Genomic DNA, 17,450 nt, shown 5'->3' with positions numbered 1-17,450 from the left:
CCCTACATCAGGCTCCATGCTGATATCTCAGAGTCTGCTTGACATTCTCTCTTTCTTTCTCTCACCCTCTCTACCTGCCCCTCCCCCACTCAGTCTCCCTGTCTCTTTCTCAGAAATAATCTTTAAAAAAAAGAATTTTTCCCTTAAATAAAAAAATTAAGATTAGGTATTTAATGTTAGCTACAGATACTCATCACAACATTGCTTATATAACTAAAAATCACAAGCAACTTACATGTCTAATGATAAGGGATTGTTTAAACAAATTATAGAAAATTCATTCAGAGGAATATAGGGCCGCTAAAAGAATGAGAGCATTTTTTTATCTATAGGAAAGGAAACACACTATAAATTATTGGAGTGAAAGGAGATAACAGTATATTCAGTATAATTGAATCTTATGCCTCTGTGCATAATCATTTCTATACAGAGAAAATAATTGGAAGTATATGAACCAAGGTGTTCACAGTGATTGTCTCTTGATAATAGGGTTATGGTTGATGCTTAGCTTCTTTTTTTGCTTCTCTGAGTTCACTAATGGTCTTTAATATTGAACATGGATGATATATATGTCTTGCCTCTGTGTACTCTGTGTCCAAATAAAGTTCATTTGTTTGTCACCAAATACAATGACTGTAGAGGGTGAGTGATTAGAATGTACTTGACAGACTGAATAACCTGAAATGATAACTGTGAGCTATCTTGATAAAAAATGTCATGTGTGCCCTCAAATTACCTTAAAATGTGGAAAAACCTAGAACTGCACCTGGACTTCTTTACTAGAAGAAAAGAAGTCTTTAGTAACAGAATTCATGTAGTTAACCATTAATTTGATAACAGAAAGCAGAAATTAATACCTCTATGTTGTGATAGCAAAGAAGGACCCATCTGGGAAGTAAGATAGCTTGCTGGCCCTATTCTTCACAATTCTAGTTACATTAACCACCTGAAAAGGACTATTATCAGTGGGAGGTGGGGAACAATCTCTCTTTGAAAGTATGCCTTTAAAATTCCCTTTGATCCAGCAATTGTATTCCCAGGAGCCTCTTTTTTTTTTTTTTTTGGTCATTAAAATTTTTTTTAATTTTTTTTTATTTTTATTTATTTATTTATTTATTTATTTATTTATTTTTACAAATAGTTTATTGTCAAATTAGTTTCCACATAACACTCAGTGCTCATCCCCACAAGTGTCCTCCTCCATGCCCATCCCCCCTCCCCCCCACATCCATCAGTCCTCAGTTTTTGTCAGCATTCAAGAGTCTCTCATGGTTTGCCTCCCAAGAGCCTCTTTCTACAGATGAGCCCACAAATGCACAAAATGCCTGTCCAATGAAGTTTGCTGTATTATTGTTTCTAAGAGAAAGACATTTTAAAAAATCAAAATATCCATCTTAGAGAAATGGGCAGATGCATTACATTATAACAACACTGTGTTATTCCATGCAGCCATTACAGATAACCTAGTAACGTAGTAAAAATCCCCCAGACATACTGGTTTTTCTAAAGGCTAATTACTATAATATTAGTGACCCATTTATGCTCTAGTGGAGAACCTTACATGGTATTCTATATTTTGCTATTGCTAGAATTTTTAAAGTTTACACTTACTATGCACTTTTTTTCATAAACAGTTAAACAAATTAAATAAACAATTCTAGGAATATAGGCAGTATCATTCAATATCTAGAATTACTAGTATAATTTAAGTAGTTAATGATTACTGTGTTGTAGAATTCTCATGAATCTTTATGGGATTATATTCATGATGAATAAATAAGGCCCTTCCAAACCTTAGTGTTTTTTTAAAGGAAGGAAGGAAAAAAGGAAGAAAGGAAATGAAAGATATATTCAAATACACAGGACCACTGAGGACAGTTCAACATCCACTACAATGCCAATAAGTACTCAAAGAAAACAGTTACAATTCAATTTGGATTGAGTTTGGATGTTCTTGATTTTGAACCAAAGTTTTTATAATAAGTCACCAGTTGCCAAATTTTAGCAACAAAACTAATAATGTTTCATTTCATCAACACAAAGAATGTGGGAAACTTGCTTCCTTTTGTTCATGCTGAATGCAGGGACTAATCACCCATACCCGTTTGAAATCTGTAAGAAGTCTTGGTCAATGGTAATTAATTTCTTGGCAGAGGATCTGTTCATTATGAAAAAATACTATGGTTTTAATTGTGGGTCTACCCAATTCAAAACAAATTGGTAAGCAGCTAATATATTATAAATTTGTTTGTTTGTTTTCCAGGAAACTCTGAATGCCAATATTATGTCTGGGTAATTCTAGCCTTTTTGGGATTAGCTCTGATGGTATCACTGATCTTCAATATTTCCCACTATGTGGAAAAGCAGCGACAAGGTAAGACATTTTGAGAAATAGCTGGATAGTACCAGCATGAAGGGAGACAGAGTCACTGGAAACTCTAGAGAAGAAGAAGAAGACAATTTTATCAAATGACATGCAATAGGATATCTTTATCTGTAGAAAATCTATTTGGTACTTTTTTCCACCCTAAAATTTCTCTTACTTTAAAAATACAATCATATTAGAATATGAACAGACTCCCAATCTCGGCTTTATCTGCCCTACAATATAGAGTAGGAAGGAATTGTCCTGGTAAAATGTAGTTTTCCTCCTCCAATTCAACAGTAGTTGAGAAATTGTAGTTTATTCTGTAGTAGCCATAAAGATTCTCACTGATACATGATGGGAAGAGTGAAGACTAAATCTTTGAGCTTCCACTCAGGCCTACTCAAACCCGTCAGCATTACGTCAGAGCCTGTCATGGGCATTAGAACTGTATTGGGATCAGAAGAGAACTAGAAAAGCAACAGGCTGACCCACAGATATTATCTAACACTCCCAGGGTCAGCATTTCTTTTCAACAAGTGGGTCAGCAGTTTTAACCATGTGGCTTTCATCCTCATGGGCATGACTGAAATACTGTAGTGTACAGCAACTGGCACAATCTTTGCACACTACTGGCATTCAACGTGTGTGTTGGGTGGGTGGATGGATGGATGGATGGATGGGTGGTTATGAAAGGTCACCTATTTCTGAGAAAGGTCTTCATATACTAGAGCCAAAATTCTATGGGTAGCAGGATATTTCTGTGAAAATAATGAATAGAAAAGAAACTGTCAATGCTTTTTAACAGATGAAAAGATATAAAGTTGATAAAATCACATTAGACACATGTGACCCAGAAAAACTGCAGGAAGCTAATTTAGAGCCATGGTTAGACTCTGGGGAGAGTCCTTGATCCTCTTAGGAGTGTCTTCCTCAGTGTTGCTAACACAAATATAAAATATAAAGAAGAAAGCATTATTGTCATGCCTCTCAAAAAAAGATAAGAAGCACTAGAAAGTGAAGTGGCGTAGCTGAGGTCACATGTCTACTCAATAGCAAAGCCAAGGATAAGGGCGCAGTCCGTCTAATTCTCTGTCCAACATGGTTTCCACTAGTACATTCTGCTTTTACACTGTTGACCAAATGTCCTTGGCCAGAAATCCAACACTCTTTTAGGATCTCTATTATAGTATTTCTATGCCTGAAGCTCCAGGCAGGCAATGCTTTTTCACAAGCAATGATTTCAGCAATTAATTTTTTAATCAAATATTTTTTCAAACACATTTTATAAGTCAGATGCATGAATGACCCATCATCCAACATCTTCGAACAAAGCTTTCTTCATAGAAAAAAATGAAGCTAAGAGTAGCACTCTTCTTTTTACAACAGCTAACATGACTGTATTTTAATTTCCTCAGTAAAATATTTTATGAATGCAGATAATACTGTCATTTGAGTTAGAAAAGGTGAACTTAGAGCTATAGAGGTGAAATAATTGCAGGTGGAAGCCAGGGGAAGTACAAGTACATGGTGAACTAGTACTTCACTCTTCCACTGATTCCAGTGATGATCGTTCAGAGATCTGTGTGGGGCCAGGGAACAAGTGGGCTTTTCAGTTCTCAGTTTTGGTAATTTGTCCATTGGAATCTACTTATCCATGTTCATACCATTTACCATCATATGAACTCCTTTTGAGAGCTGTTTTCTTATAATGGTTAGCTGACACTGCTGAANAGGGGAGGAGAGGAGAGGGGAGGGGAAGGGAGGGGAGGGGAGGGGAGGAAAGGAGATGGGAGGGGAGGAAAGGAGGGGGAGGGGAGGAGAGGAGAGGAAAGGTTTTTCCTTTAAAAAAAAACCAGATTTATCTTATTTTCAATCATACAAACCCTGACCGCCTCAGGCATGCCACAAATTACTTTGTCTACAAGCAGTATGGTGGGAAATAACAGCTTTTTAAAAACAGAAAACAGTAAATTACACGTACTATTATATTTTTAAAAATCAATTTCAGTTCTCTCAATTTGTTTTTAGCATCATGGCTATTGAAATCCATCTGTCATGAGTTAAAACCCTGCTTTCAGTATTTACCTGGGAGATCTCTTGTACAAGAAACGTAACTTCTCGTAGTTTCAGGGTCCTTGTCTACAAATGTGGAGAACACCATCTAGCCCATAGGTCTCTTGTCAGAATTAGACAGATCACTCAGCTCAGTGCTTGGGACTGAGGAGGTCAGCCCTGCATGGCGTATAGCCCACATCACCACTACTGGTTGCCCGGGTGCTTCCTTCCCTCCTTCCACAGGTATTTGTTAAAGGCTTGCTATGACTGTGTGTTATCCCATTTAATTCTAGTGTTGGTTATTTCAGCGAATGTTCATTCCTCTGGCTTCTCGCCGCTCCCACCATCTCTATATTCTCTAGGTCCTCTCCAGCTCCTGTGTCACTTCCTGCCCCACCTCTATATTATCTAACACAATAGATCATGCAATAACCTGAGTTTTAGCAGGCTCGCTTAAGTCACACGCAGGATCCTTTCCGAGCTTTTCCCATAGGCTTTCATGGAATCAGTTCTAACTGTTAGCGTATTGCAAATTACTTTATTTGAGCAAAATGTGCCCTTCTAGGTAAGCATATAACCCTGCGTCTTGCATTGTATTAGCATCCAAGCCTCAGATTAGCTTTGCAGCAGTGCTCAATGACGCCCGAGTGCCTTCTGTTCGCTTCCCACCTCCCTTTTGCTGTCTGCAGCCCTCTCTCCACCACCCCAGCTTCTCCTGACCGCTTTGTCAGGCGCTGGTAGCAACTGCCACTACCGATGCAGTTGCTAGTCCTCATGGGCAAACAGGGCGGTCTTGCCCACACAGCGGTTCCAGGAGACTCTGGGATTCGATCAGCAAACTGACTTCCTTCCAGTCCTGCTAAAGACTCCTCCGGCTTTGTTTCTCCTAGCGGGACAGACCAGAGGAGACTCAGCTATGTTAGCCAGCTCTTCTGCCACTTGGTCTGCGGACACAGTGCCCCTGTATCCGTGTCCCCCTGGAACTTTTCATTTTTGCATCTTTGTGCTATTCTTTGTGGCTAAGGAACTTGCAAGACATGACTCCGCCTAAGGCGAAGAGTCAATGAATAAGTTTTGCTGGTGTATTAAATAGCTTACAAAAGAAAATCTCCATCCCAGCAACAATACGGTATCTACACATTCAATCAGGTAGACATGATAAGCCTCTCCTTGATGTTTTTTGTAGCAGTGCTCAGTAGAAGCTTCGTAATGGAGTTATCCCTTCCCCCCAAAATAAACCTTATGCTTTATGTGATTCTTTGTTCTTCGGTAGGATTATATTTATTTCTTTTTCTGCTAGGAATGTATTAGCTTTGTCCTCCTCTAAAACCAAAAAATATTCTTTATCCAACCTTTCTTCTCTGTTTTGAGAAGAAGGATAAATAAGTTCATGGTTTGCTCATACATCTAAGCCCCATCAGTATATTTCCTAGACGCTTCAAAATTATGGCACATTTTTCACATTTTCACATGAAGAATGTATCAAAAAATGTTATTATGGAGTTGAAGCCATGTGCTGTTTTCTCTTGTTATGTATTGCATATGGAAGAGTACACTATAAAGGGGAAAACATAAAAGCAAATGTTTGCTTACATCCCCTCAACCATGAACCTGACTGCAAGTTGTCTGTATCTGAATCACAGAGAGGATTATGAAAACTTACCCAGTTCTTCTCACACAGAATCTTGCAAATTTAACTGCTTCATAGCAACATAAAAACTGCTTTCTATTTTACTAAATATCACTGAGATGATTAGTAGCTTTTAAATCATGCCATTATTTTTGTTTAAATTTTTTTAAAAGTTTATTTTGAGAGAGAGAGGCAGGGAGGGGCAGAGAGAGATAGAGAGAAAATCCCAAGCAGGCTCCTCACTGTCAGCACAGAGCCAGATGTAGGGCTCAAACTCATGAACTATGAGACCATGAGCTGAGCCACAATCAAGAATCAGTCACTTAACTGACTGAGCCGTCCAAGTGCCCCTATTTTTAAATAAACTTAAAAGCCTCACGCCAGAGAAGACTCTTTTCAGGAGCCTGAGCTTGCTGACCTTTCTCCCTAGCTCCAACCTCTAAACTTCTGATTACCACCTCCCTATTTATAGAAATCATATACTATCACACTTCTTATAGCTAAGGGTTGTAAAACTAAAAGCACTCTAGTACAGATCTCCAGCTCCGGATTACACATTTAAATTCTAATCTGAGAGGAGTGGAGAAGGTAGTGTTGAACTTTTTAAGGACCCTTTCGAGATGCTTCTTCTGTATGATTGGTTTTGATGTATCGTGTCCTTTGCCCACTACTCAATTTTTTCTCCACATTGTTTCAATTTCCTTTCATTCCAAGTAAGTATCACATGATTATATTGTCTCCTTCATATAGTGGCTTCTATTTTCTTTTTCCCACAAATCTTTTTGGTTCAAAACTAGTTTTGCTTTTCTCTACTGATAATGCATCCAACAACATCTTTCCATAGAGCTATCCTTTGACACATTACATTAGTATACTTTCCAAGTACCAACATTCATATTCCAAGTACCTCCAATTGGAAAATCCACATTATCTTTTAAAAATATTAGTCTGGGAGTCCCTGGGTGGCTTAGTCAGTTAAGCATCTGACTTCAGCTCAGGTCATGACCTCACGGTTCATGAGTTTGAGCCCCATGCTGGGCTCTCTGCTGTCAGCTTGGATCCTCTGTCCCCCTCTCTCTGTCCCTCCCCTGGTCGGTCGGTCTGTCTGTCTGTCTCTCTCTCTCTCTTGCAAAAATAAAAAAATAAAAATAAAAACATTTTAAAAATATTAGTCTGTGTAGGGTAACCTTTGACCCCATGCCTATTTTTTCTCGTTCTGTTTAAGTAATGTCACTCTTTATTTTAGCTTTAAAATTCATTATTTTTTATTTTTTCTTTCAATTTAACACTCACTTGATGACAATCCTCTTGCCAGAAGTGAGATTCGGTCATTTCACTGCAAATCAAGCTTTACTTGTGAATCTTTCACCTTACAATAGCTTTTTAATTACACCAACTTGTTTTCCACTAATCCATTTAATGAAGAGACTCAATTAAATCAGCACAGTTGTGACTTATTATCTGATTGGATTTAGAATGTATAATATAGAAAACCAACTGTCATTTTCTAAACTGTTTTTAACAAAAATTTCTTCATTTATCTTCTACATCTACTTACATGCTGTTGGCATTATTACTTCTACTTTACAAATAGAGAGAATCAGAATTTTTTGTTTTTTGTTTTTTAAGTGGAGGGGTTTTTTTAAGTTTATTTATTTTGAGAGAGAGATTGACAGAGCATGAGTAGGGTAGGGATAGAGAGAGAGAAAGAGAGAGAATTCCAAACAGGATCTGTGCTAACTTAACACAGCACAGAGCCCAACACAGGGCTTGAACTCATGAACTGTGAGATCATGGCCTGAGATGAAATCAAGAGTTGGATGTTCAACCGACTGAGCCACCAGGCACCCTGAGAATCAAGTTTTAAAGTGATTTGCATGTTGGTTCATGGCAAATGCATTGAAGAGCTGCTACCCAAATCCAGTCTTCTGATTTCTCACCTTGAATTTTTTCTGTGTTACATTAGGCTACCATTTGACTAAACTCTTGTATGTGCATTTTTAATTCCAGGCAAATATGAATAATAGTTAATGACATGAGTATAAACATTTCTGTCATTTAAAAAGAACTCAACACATACTTCATATTTTCCAGTTTTCAATTTTCTTGATTTTTCTTATGTTTATTGTTATTATTTTTGTTTCTGAAGCTTTCCAATCTTGTGTTTCCATTAACCTGTGGCTCCGTGCAATAGTAGACTTCTTTAGCCTTCTCTCGACATCTATCTGTGTTCATATTCACAAGACTAATCTGAAAGTAGTCTAAATAGCTGCATCTTTTATATGCAGGTCATGGTAGGGCATTGCCTGTGGGCTAGAAGAGGAGTCTTTCAGATACATCCTAAGTGGATCATTAATCATTTTTGGTCCCATAGGTTCTAGGTCTACATGCTCGGCAAAACTTCCGGCATTTGGTCCTTCACAGAATTCTTCCAAATGCACTGACATATGACAGGTCCATTTCATCCAACGTGATGACTTTCATAATTTGTTCCAATAATGTTTCTCTAACAGCTAATCACCTCTCTGGAGAATAACTCAACTTTGTCACACATAAGTCTAACTAAAAATAATCTAGTTGTTCGGTGACTTCCTCAGTCATTTGAAAATATTTTTACCAGTTCCCTACCAGCTCGGTGTTTTTTGTATGTTAAAACTGAAAGATCACCCTTTGGCTACTAATTTCTCTGTGTGATTGCCAGAGACTCAGATAATGATGGGCTTCACTTTTATAGAAATAGCTTTTGCAAGATTTTGCTACTTAGTGCCAGGTTGAATAACAGTCAAACTATAACAAATATCACAGTATTTGGTATATCATTCAATTCAACTATATCCAGTCTAAGAAAATTTACTGATGAACAGAAAATACAGACTTCTTCGTAAATTTAATCTTAATTATTAAAACTGTGTTCTAAGTTTCCCTTAATCTCTCTCAATAACGCATTATGAATCTATTGCTTCTCACTAAAAATGTTTTAAAACTATATTTTTCAAGTTTGAACATATATATTTAACTGGAAGTGAGAATACTGCCTTTTATTTGCCTTTGAGCCACCATCTTCAAGATCCAACAATGGGTTCCTTTTGGAAACTAGGCACGTAACTTTTTCCTGGTTTTTGTGAGCCTACCTCAGATCTCTGGTCAGTGTTATCACTGCAGACCAGTATACTGTTTCTTTTAAAAACCACTTTACAGTTTTGATTACTTTTAGACTGTGAGCCCAACTTTTTACAGTTCTCTTCTGCTTAGAATCCTCATCTATCCTTACTTGCGTTTGCCCCACGTGGATGAGATAGAATCACAACCAGAGCAACTTCCTGAACATGATTTTTATGTTCCTGTTCACATGACAAGAACCGTTAGCAGACACTTCAAAAATAGATAAATAAAGAAGCTTCCTAGGATTTGTTTTGTGTTTTGTTGGTTTGTTTGCTTGCTTTTCGTAGGGAAGAAAATCTTATTCAGATCACCAAGGTCAGAGAGGGAATCTGTCAGGAGGGAGAGCTGTTTCATGGAATGTGAAGGCAGAAGAGACAGTGCGCCCCACCTACCATGGACTGGCCCACCATAAAGGCAGGGGTAGAGATCTCCATGTTCATCACTTGGTGTTTCCCCTGCATAAAATGGCCACACGTGCAGGCTCTATATCACTTCCAACCTGTGTTGTGTTTCCATCTCAAATTTCCAAGAGAGAAGATTGGCCCAAATCAGAGAAGATCATTATGTCTGGTGGTGGTGGCCAAGTGTCTTGATTTAAGATATTAGCTGAGACTCAGGACAATGAGGCTAAGCTCCTCTCACAATAGTCTCTAGAAGATTTAACTAATGTATGTCAAAATTCCTTTAACTTGTCTATTTTTAATATCTTTCAGGTAAAATGTACAGACACACTGAAGACTACATTCCCAGGTATGTAGAAAATAAGTTATGTAGTATGACTCCTAACTAATAAGAAGTAATAAATGCTATATTGCTTATAGTTTGGGCCTGGGGTTGTCACATTTGGGTAAAAATAAAATGGAAAAGTGAGTTTTAATTAGTTTTGCTCCTATCTGAAGATCAAGAGGTATACTGTTATTATTTTCCCTAGTTACTTATCCTGAGTCAATAAGGGTGCTGGTTAAGGGATGAAATGAGACTCTAACCTGGTATCTACGGAATTCTTGTCAATTTCAAAAGGATTGATTCAAATCAGATTGTAAGAATTCAGTCTGATTACATATAAAATTGAGTGGCCCTTAAGAAACCAGGGTGGAAAAGAAATCTAGCAATACCTAATAAAATTTAAGGTTTACAGGGGCACCTGGGTGGCTCAGTCGGTTAAGTGTCCGACTTTGTCTCTGGTCATGATCTCACGGTCCATGAGTTTGAGCCCTACATCGGGCTCTGTGCTGACAGCTCAGAGCCTGGAGCCTGCTTTGGAGTCTGTGTCTCCTCCTCTGTCTGCCCCTCCCCCTCTCATGCTCTGTCTTTCAAAAATGAATATACGTTAAAAATTTTTTTTAAAAGATATACATATGCACATACACGCATAAGGATGCTTTATGGTGTTCTCTTTTTAAAAGTAATGTCAATTAATAGGGAGCTGTGATGTCGGTCAATACAATCAATAGGGAACTGTGATAAATCAACCCTAAGATAACATATGGTTATAGATATAACTTATTCTCTTTAATATCTGTTGAATTATTTGCAGGGAATTTGTATGATTTTTCTTTATAAAAAAAGGGTTACGGTATAAATCATAGTAAAGAATTTTCATTTTCTTGCACAGTATATTCTGGCCCAAATATGTTATTGGACTGGAAACTTCTCCTCTAGGATAAAAAAAAACATCTAAATATAGAGAATTTCCTAGAGGACTCTTCAAGACCTTTCTGAAATGGTAGACTGAAAGGCAAAAAGGTCTTTCACAAACACAGAGCTTTCTCACTGGGTAGGATAAGATTATAAGCTTTTTGTTAGCCTCTAAAAGACCTTTTAAAAATTTTTGTCCATGTGGAAATATCTCTGGCAGATCCAGGATCTAGGCTGCAGGCAGATTCACACAAAGAAGAAAATTTTATTTTTACAGTTTAATATTATATTCTATAACATGTGATAATTTTCAATTAGTTATCTCATATCAAGAGTGACTTGCTGATTTGGTTACAATAAACAACATGACAAAGAAAATCCTATATAACCATGTACTCCCTTGGATGATTTATATGATAATTGTCATTTGAGAGGCAATTAAGATGCAATGTGATAGAATATCTAGTGATTTGATCATTCTGCGAAAGACTGGATTAGGATGCTGAGAGTCTGAAGGAAAATTGGTGAAATACCCATCTCAAAGTAAGCAGGCAATAGGGTAAATGTGAAAAAGAGGCTGGTTCTTTTATAACATTTGCTCATTTGTACATTCAATGGATATTAATTCAACAAATAGGAATTGTGGTAGACAAGAGATGCAAAGATGTAGATCTTTCCCTCATGGATTTAATAACCTGTTATCTATTGTAACAAGTCTCAATTTAGACATAATTTGAATATGTGATGCAGATTTTATCTATGAAAAGTGGCTGGCATGTTAATTCACAAGTTTACGTAGAGTACTTCACAGCTTGTCTATTTCTGATTATGTAGTCTGGGGGCCAAAATCACCTCTGCAGGAAGGGTACAGAGGATCCAGAAAAAAAAAAAAAAAAATGAATGTGAAATTATCTCCAGCCATCAAAACTTCAGCATTAAAACAGCAAGTGGAAATAAAGGCTATCTTTCTTAGGTAGAAATAAGATTAGCAATGCCTCCTCAGTTCTTAGATGACTTGAGGCTAGGGCTCCCCACAATGCACCCTCTCTCCACGTCTCCTTAACAGTGGTTTAAGGTGGGAAGCCATGCTAGAGGGGAAAGAAATATGCTTCTCTGATCTTGTCTTCCTACTTCCCCAAATCCCTGCCCTTCCTGCACTAGTAGGTCAAAAATGTGATCACTTCAAGAACAAGGTAGCATCTATATTGAACAGAAAGTCATATATACACATCCTGGCGTTTACCCCTGGGCCACTTTATTTTTCCTTTAAAACATAATTCTACACAATTTTGGTCCTTTGATCTGCATTAGAAGTATAATACAGTGGGGGATATTATGGATTTGAGATCTAGACAATGCTGGATTTTAATCAAACTCTTGTAATTACTAGTCTTGTAGTCTTAGGAAAATGAGCATTGGTGAACTTCAGCTGTATCATCTGAAACATACAGATTATAATGTAATAGTTTCCATACAAAGCAGAGTTGATTTAAAAGAAAAAGATACTGTTTTATCAGATGAAAATTAAGGTTAAGAAAATTTCTGCTCATTTACAGTATATTTACCCTCTAATTTTGGAAATCAGTTCAAGTTTGTGACTACTTTAAATTCATCATGACTCCTTAGTTTCAGAGTCTGTTGTGAAAAACTTAGGACAGATTCTCAGCAGCTTTGTGCATGGTCTGCTCCTGGGTGGCATTGAGACATGACTTTATGGCAAAACAGGTCTCATCTCAGCCATTCTTCTACCTTAAAATGATTTCTTGGATTTCTGGGGCTGTGCAGGCTCTATTTACTTCCCCTCTTTACTAAATACACTAACCTACTACCCTGGACCAGTCTTCTGGTCTTAGCTGTCCTCATCCGTTCTCAAGAGGGAGGCTCCTTGTGACAAGAGAAATTCTGAGTAGCCTTCCCAGACATCTGAGACTTCCAAGTAGACGGGCAGATGAGGCCCTCACCATGATCACTGCTGTGCTTGTAGCCAAAATGGCTCCACGTTTTCCAGCCTTCTGTTTATTAGTTTTAATGTACAAATAACTGTAAGCCACGCTCTAACCCTGTATGACTGCAGGAAGTCCAGTCACTTCTTAAGAATTTCTTCTTAAGAATCCTTGAGGGGCACTTGGGTAGCTCAGTCAGTTAAGCATCCAACTCTTGGTTTCAGCTCAGGTCCTGATCTCACAGTTTCATGAGTTCGAGCCCTGTGTTGGGCTCTGAGCTGGCAGCAGGAAGCCTGCTTGGGATTCTCTCTCTTCCTCTCTCTGCCCCTCCTCTACTTACGCTGTCTCTCTCTCCAAATAAATAAACTTAGAAAAAGAATCCTTGAGAAGTATAGATAGGTTTCAAAAATCTTATTCTTTTTTTATTAATTTTTAAAATGTTTTTATTTATTTTTGAGAGAGACAGAGAGACAGATCATGAACGGGGAGGGGCAGAGAAAGAGAGGGAGACACAGAATCTGAAGCAGGATGCAGGCTCTTGACTGTCAGCACAGAGCCTGACATGGGGCTCAAACTCACAAGTCATGAGATCATGACCTGAGCCGATGTCAGACACTCAACTGACTGAGTCGCCCAGGCGCCCCACCAAAAATCGTATTCTTGATTGTCCTTTTATCACACTCAGCTCTATGTCACTGCTCTAGGTGTATTTCCACATATTTTCAGAATTCTTCATGCTGGCAGATCTTTCCATTGTCCTTTCCCCAGAACCTTGGTGAAAGATCCTTCTTTTCAAGTGTTCCAAAGCACTGGCAATATAAGCGCCTTGTGTTTATTTATTTTTTATTTTTTGAGAGAGACAGAGGGCAAGCAGGGGAGGGGCAGAAAAAGAAGGAGACACAGAATCCGAAGCAGGCTCCAGGGTCTGAACAAGCTGTCAGCACAGAGCCCAATGCAGGGCTCGAACCTACGAACTGTGAGATCATGACCTGAGCTGAAGTTGGATGTTCAACCGACTGAGCCACCCAGGTGCCTCAAGCACCTTCTGTTCAATAGGCTACAAAAAAAAGATATATTAGAAGAAAATTGGAATACTGAGCAAGGGAATAGAAATTTAGTATTAGATATCATTGCTCTGAGAATCTACTGACCATACCCCCCAAAGGGAATACCACTGGATTCACTTCTTAGTGTCTAACTGTACAAGGCCAATGCTGAAATTTATATTCTTCCCCAGGACCAGGGGTCTATACTTGGTCCTCACCCTAAGTTCAAGACAGCTACACCCATGGCACAGTCCCTGGCAAAGAAAGCAAAAATTCAGGAAGCATATACTCAGGAACCATACCTTCGGCAACTTTCCTTTTTTTTTTTTTTTTTCCCCCGGTATCATTGCTTCTTCTTTTTGTATTATTCCCCTAAATATGTAAAGAATATTGTTTCATTCATTTAAAAAAAGGAAAGAAAAAAAGAAAAGCTTTCTTGATGCATTTCCCACAGCTCCATCTCTGTTGCTCTGTACCCTTTACAGCAAAACATGGAAGTTCCATCTATGTTCTGTCTGTATTTGCTGGCTTCTCCTCTTCTCTTCTTTCTTGAACCTACTCTATTCAATATTCTGCAGTCAGTAATCCACCAATTTAGCTCTTGTCAAGGTCACCAGTGAAATCCACATGGCCAAATCTTAGTGTCATTGTATGCAGTCCATCTGTAGCATTTGATACATCGATGCTCCCTACTTCTCTAGGTTTGAGACACTTCTCTAGGCTCTGGGTCCCGCCCCCCCAACCCATCTTTGATTTTCCTCCTTACATGGCTCCTTCTCCTTGGCTGATTACTGAACCTTTGACATCAGAGTGTTCAGGGCTAATCTCATGAAACTCTTCTCTATCTATACTCATTCCATAAAGTCGTTTTTATCTCCTCTTATGGCTTTAAAAAACATTATACACTAATGGTGCCTAAACAGATATACCTGACAATTTGAAGAAATACCTACTAAGCAAATCAAGGTAACACTTACCAAAACCCCTGATAGACCCCTAAGCTTGCTCTTTTCACAGCCTCATAAATTTCTGACCCCTTAAAATAGCTATATTTTGTTTTATAGAAATAGCTTTCATTTTTGTTTGGATGTTGGAACCCCACATTTATATCATAGAATTTCAGAGCTGAAAAGAACAATAGTGATTGAATAGTTTAATAAACTTGTTTTATAAATAAGGAAATTGAAATTCAGAGAATTTATATCCAAAGTCATTCATATGAAGTAATGATTTTTTAAAGATGGAATTTACATATTTAATCTACTTAGATAATAAAGCATTCAACAATTTTTCTAAAAGGACTTCTTCACAATAAAATAATGGTGAAATTAAAACTTTAAAAATAAGGAATACAGGAAATACATGCTAAAGTAGAAAATTTGGCCCCTAGTAAAAGATATAACTAACATTGTTTTAGATTTTGTAGTGCCAGTAAATGTGCTTATTGGTCAGAGGACCATTTTGGACATATTCAGAGCAGTGCACTAGCCTCTAGGATATGGCTTTATTAATCTATTTTTAATAGCAATTGATCTTCTACATAAAACACTGCCAAGTATTTGTGCTTAGAGTTTATTAGATATTTGCAATAGGCTGGAGCTATTTGGCATTGCTAAGTAAAAATATATTTTTTAATTTGTTGGTTAGGCAACTGTTCCTTTGTAATAGCTTATTTGAGATGATTAATCATTTGAGACCTGCCTATAGACATAGGGCACTGCATTATAAATCACATCTTATTTTCATTCATAGGGAATGAAATGATATTCATTTTTTGGACATGATTTATCATGTGCAGGTTGTATCTGCTATCTGTGTAAGCTAGGAAAATGGATGGATTGTCTTATTAAAAAATTCTTCACCTTTTGCTATTATATTCTCTGCATAGCCAGAGAAAAACCATGAACAGGGCTTACTCCATATCCCAATATTAAGCTGTACTGAATTACTGATGGAAGGAAAGGTTACAGATGAGTTCCTTTGTTATCAGATAAAAGAAAAACACGCCAGCATCTGGACTTTTCAAACCATTTCATCCAGGCATCATTTGATCTAGTTTTTTTTTAAGGACACCTACTTACTGTTTACATATACTGTGTCTTCTTTCAGAAGCGTAGGGAGTGATATAGGTGTTATGCTTTGAGATAAGTAAGTGTCCTTTCTCCTTTTCATGCGGTTCCCGATGATATATAATCTCATAGTTAAAGCAGTTGCTACTATTTTATGAACTGCCACTCTCACTGCCTGATGTGCTCCTCTGTTCCCAGCCTGCCATTGTGAAAGCTGGTCACCAAGGCCATTGTCACTGGTGACAATAGTAGGATGTCTACTCTAATCCTAAAAGGATTACTGAAATGAAGCTGTAAGGAAATTTAATCAAACATCAAGAGAAAATAGTAGTCAGGGCTTTTGGACCAGCCTTGCATTATAATCCTAGCACCATGAGTTAGTATCCTTGTCTTTGTGTACTTTAACTCTAGGAGTTGCAAATTCCTTGTATGCACAGTGGGGATTTAAAAAAAAAAAAATCTCAGAATTGTTCTGAGGACTCAATGATCACTGGCATAAAGAAAAGCTTTCAGAATTGGTACTTATTGCTGGCATTACACATAAGGCTAAGGAAAATAATGTTAATCTCGCTCACTCTCGGACTTCACATCTGCAAAGTGGGAAATAATATTTTTGCAGAATTTCCTGAGGACTTTCGTATAATGTATATAAAACATTTGGCACAGCATCTGGATGTCATAGGTGATCAATCATGTGACTACATCTGCCAACCTAACCCTACAATATTCCTTTGGCCTTTTATTTCTTAAGCATCACTGTCAATTAGTATTTACTTAGTAAACATAGTTTTAGGGGATGATTCAGAGTAATATTCTGGGGAAGTAAACAGGCAGTACAATGTGCAGTTAAGACCATAGATAACCCAGGTTCTAGTCACAGCTCTGCCACTGACTAGTCTTCTCACTTTTAAATTATAGGACTTCTTTGTGCCTCAAGTTCCTTATCTATAAAATGGGAATGCTATAGGGCCTATCTGGTCAGATTGTTTTGAGAATGGAATAAATGAACGAATGAACTTGCAGTTCAAGTAGCATTTGACAAACTTAAGTGCTAAATACGTATTCGCTGTTATTATTTCCTGAGCAGTCCAAAAAAAAAAAAAAACACCCTGTTGAAATGAACACACATACATGCACACTTGCGTCCATTCACTTGCATGTAAATATATCTACCTTGGTTGGCTGAGGTTAAACAAGAAGATGTAATCATATGTTGAATTTAACTGAAAAACTAGTTAAGAACTGTGTATAAAGTGGATTCTAATAAGATAAATTCTTTTTCATTATTATAGGGAGGATGAGTATTATATTGAAGACACACCAATTTATGGTAACTTAGATGCTGTGGTCCCAGGTAAGTTTTATTTTTTCAGAAATTATATTTATCTATAAATTAATATCCCTCCCCTTAATTCCACAGCATGAGGTAGCTTAGTTTTGGTTGCAATCACATTTAAATATCCCAATGGCAACCATAAATTCAATTATATTTAGCATTTTATTTAGTATATATTTCCAAAGTTGCATATTATAAATTGT

At 37.4% G+C, this 17,450-nt stretch overlaps 1 protein-coding gene across 1 annotated transcript in view; it reads left to right on the top strand.

The window, feature by feature from the left end:
* TRAT1 (T cell receptor associated transmembrane adaptor 1) overlaps positions 1 to 17,450 on the top strand; it is a 37,603-nt gene that overhangs the window by 10,575 nt on the left and 9,578 nt on the right. Inside the window, exons 2-4 of the mRNA XM_077771801.1 lie at positions 2,264 to 2,374; positions 9,929 to 9,965; positions 17,204 to 17,265. Of these exons, the coding sequence (XP_077627927.1) occupies positions 2,264 to 2,374; positions 9,929 to 9,965; positions 17,204 to 17,265 (210 nt within the window). The remainder of the gene's footprint in view (positions 1 to 2,263; positions 2,375 to 9,928; positions 9,966 to 17,203; positions 17,266 to 17,450) is intronic.

Source organism: Crocuta crocuta, unplaced genomic scaffold, assembly GCF_008692635.1.
Source record: "Crocuta crocuta isolate KB4526 unplaced genomic scaffold, BGI_CrCroc_1.0 scaffold56, whole genome shotgun sequence".
Taxonomy (NCBI): domain Eukaryota; kingdom Metazoa; phylum Chordata; class Mammalia; order Carnivora; family Hyaenidae; genus Crocuta; species Crocuta crocuta.
Note: the sequence above shows the minus strand (reverse complement) of the source record. Positions and strands in the feature narration are given on the sequence as shown.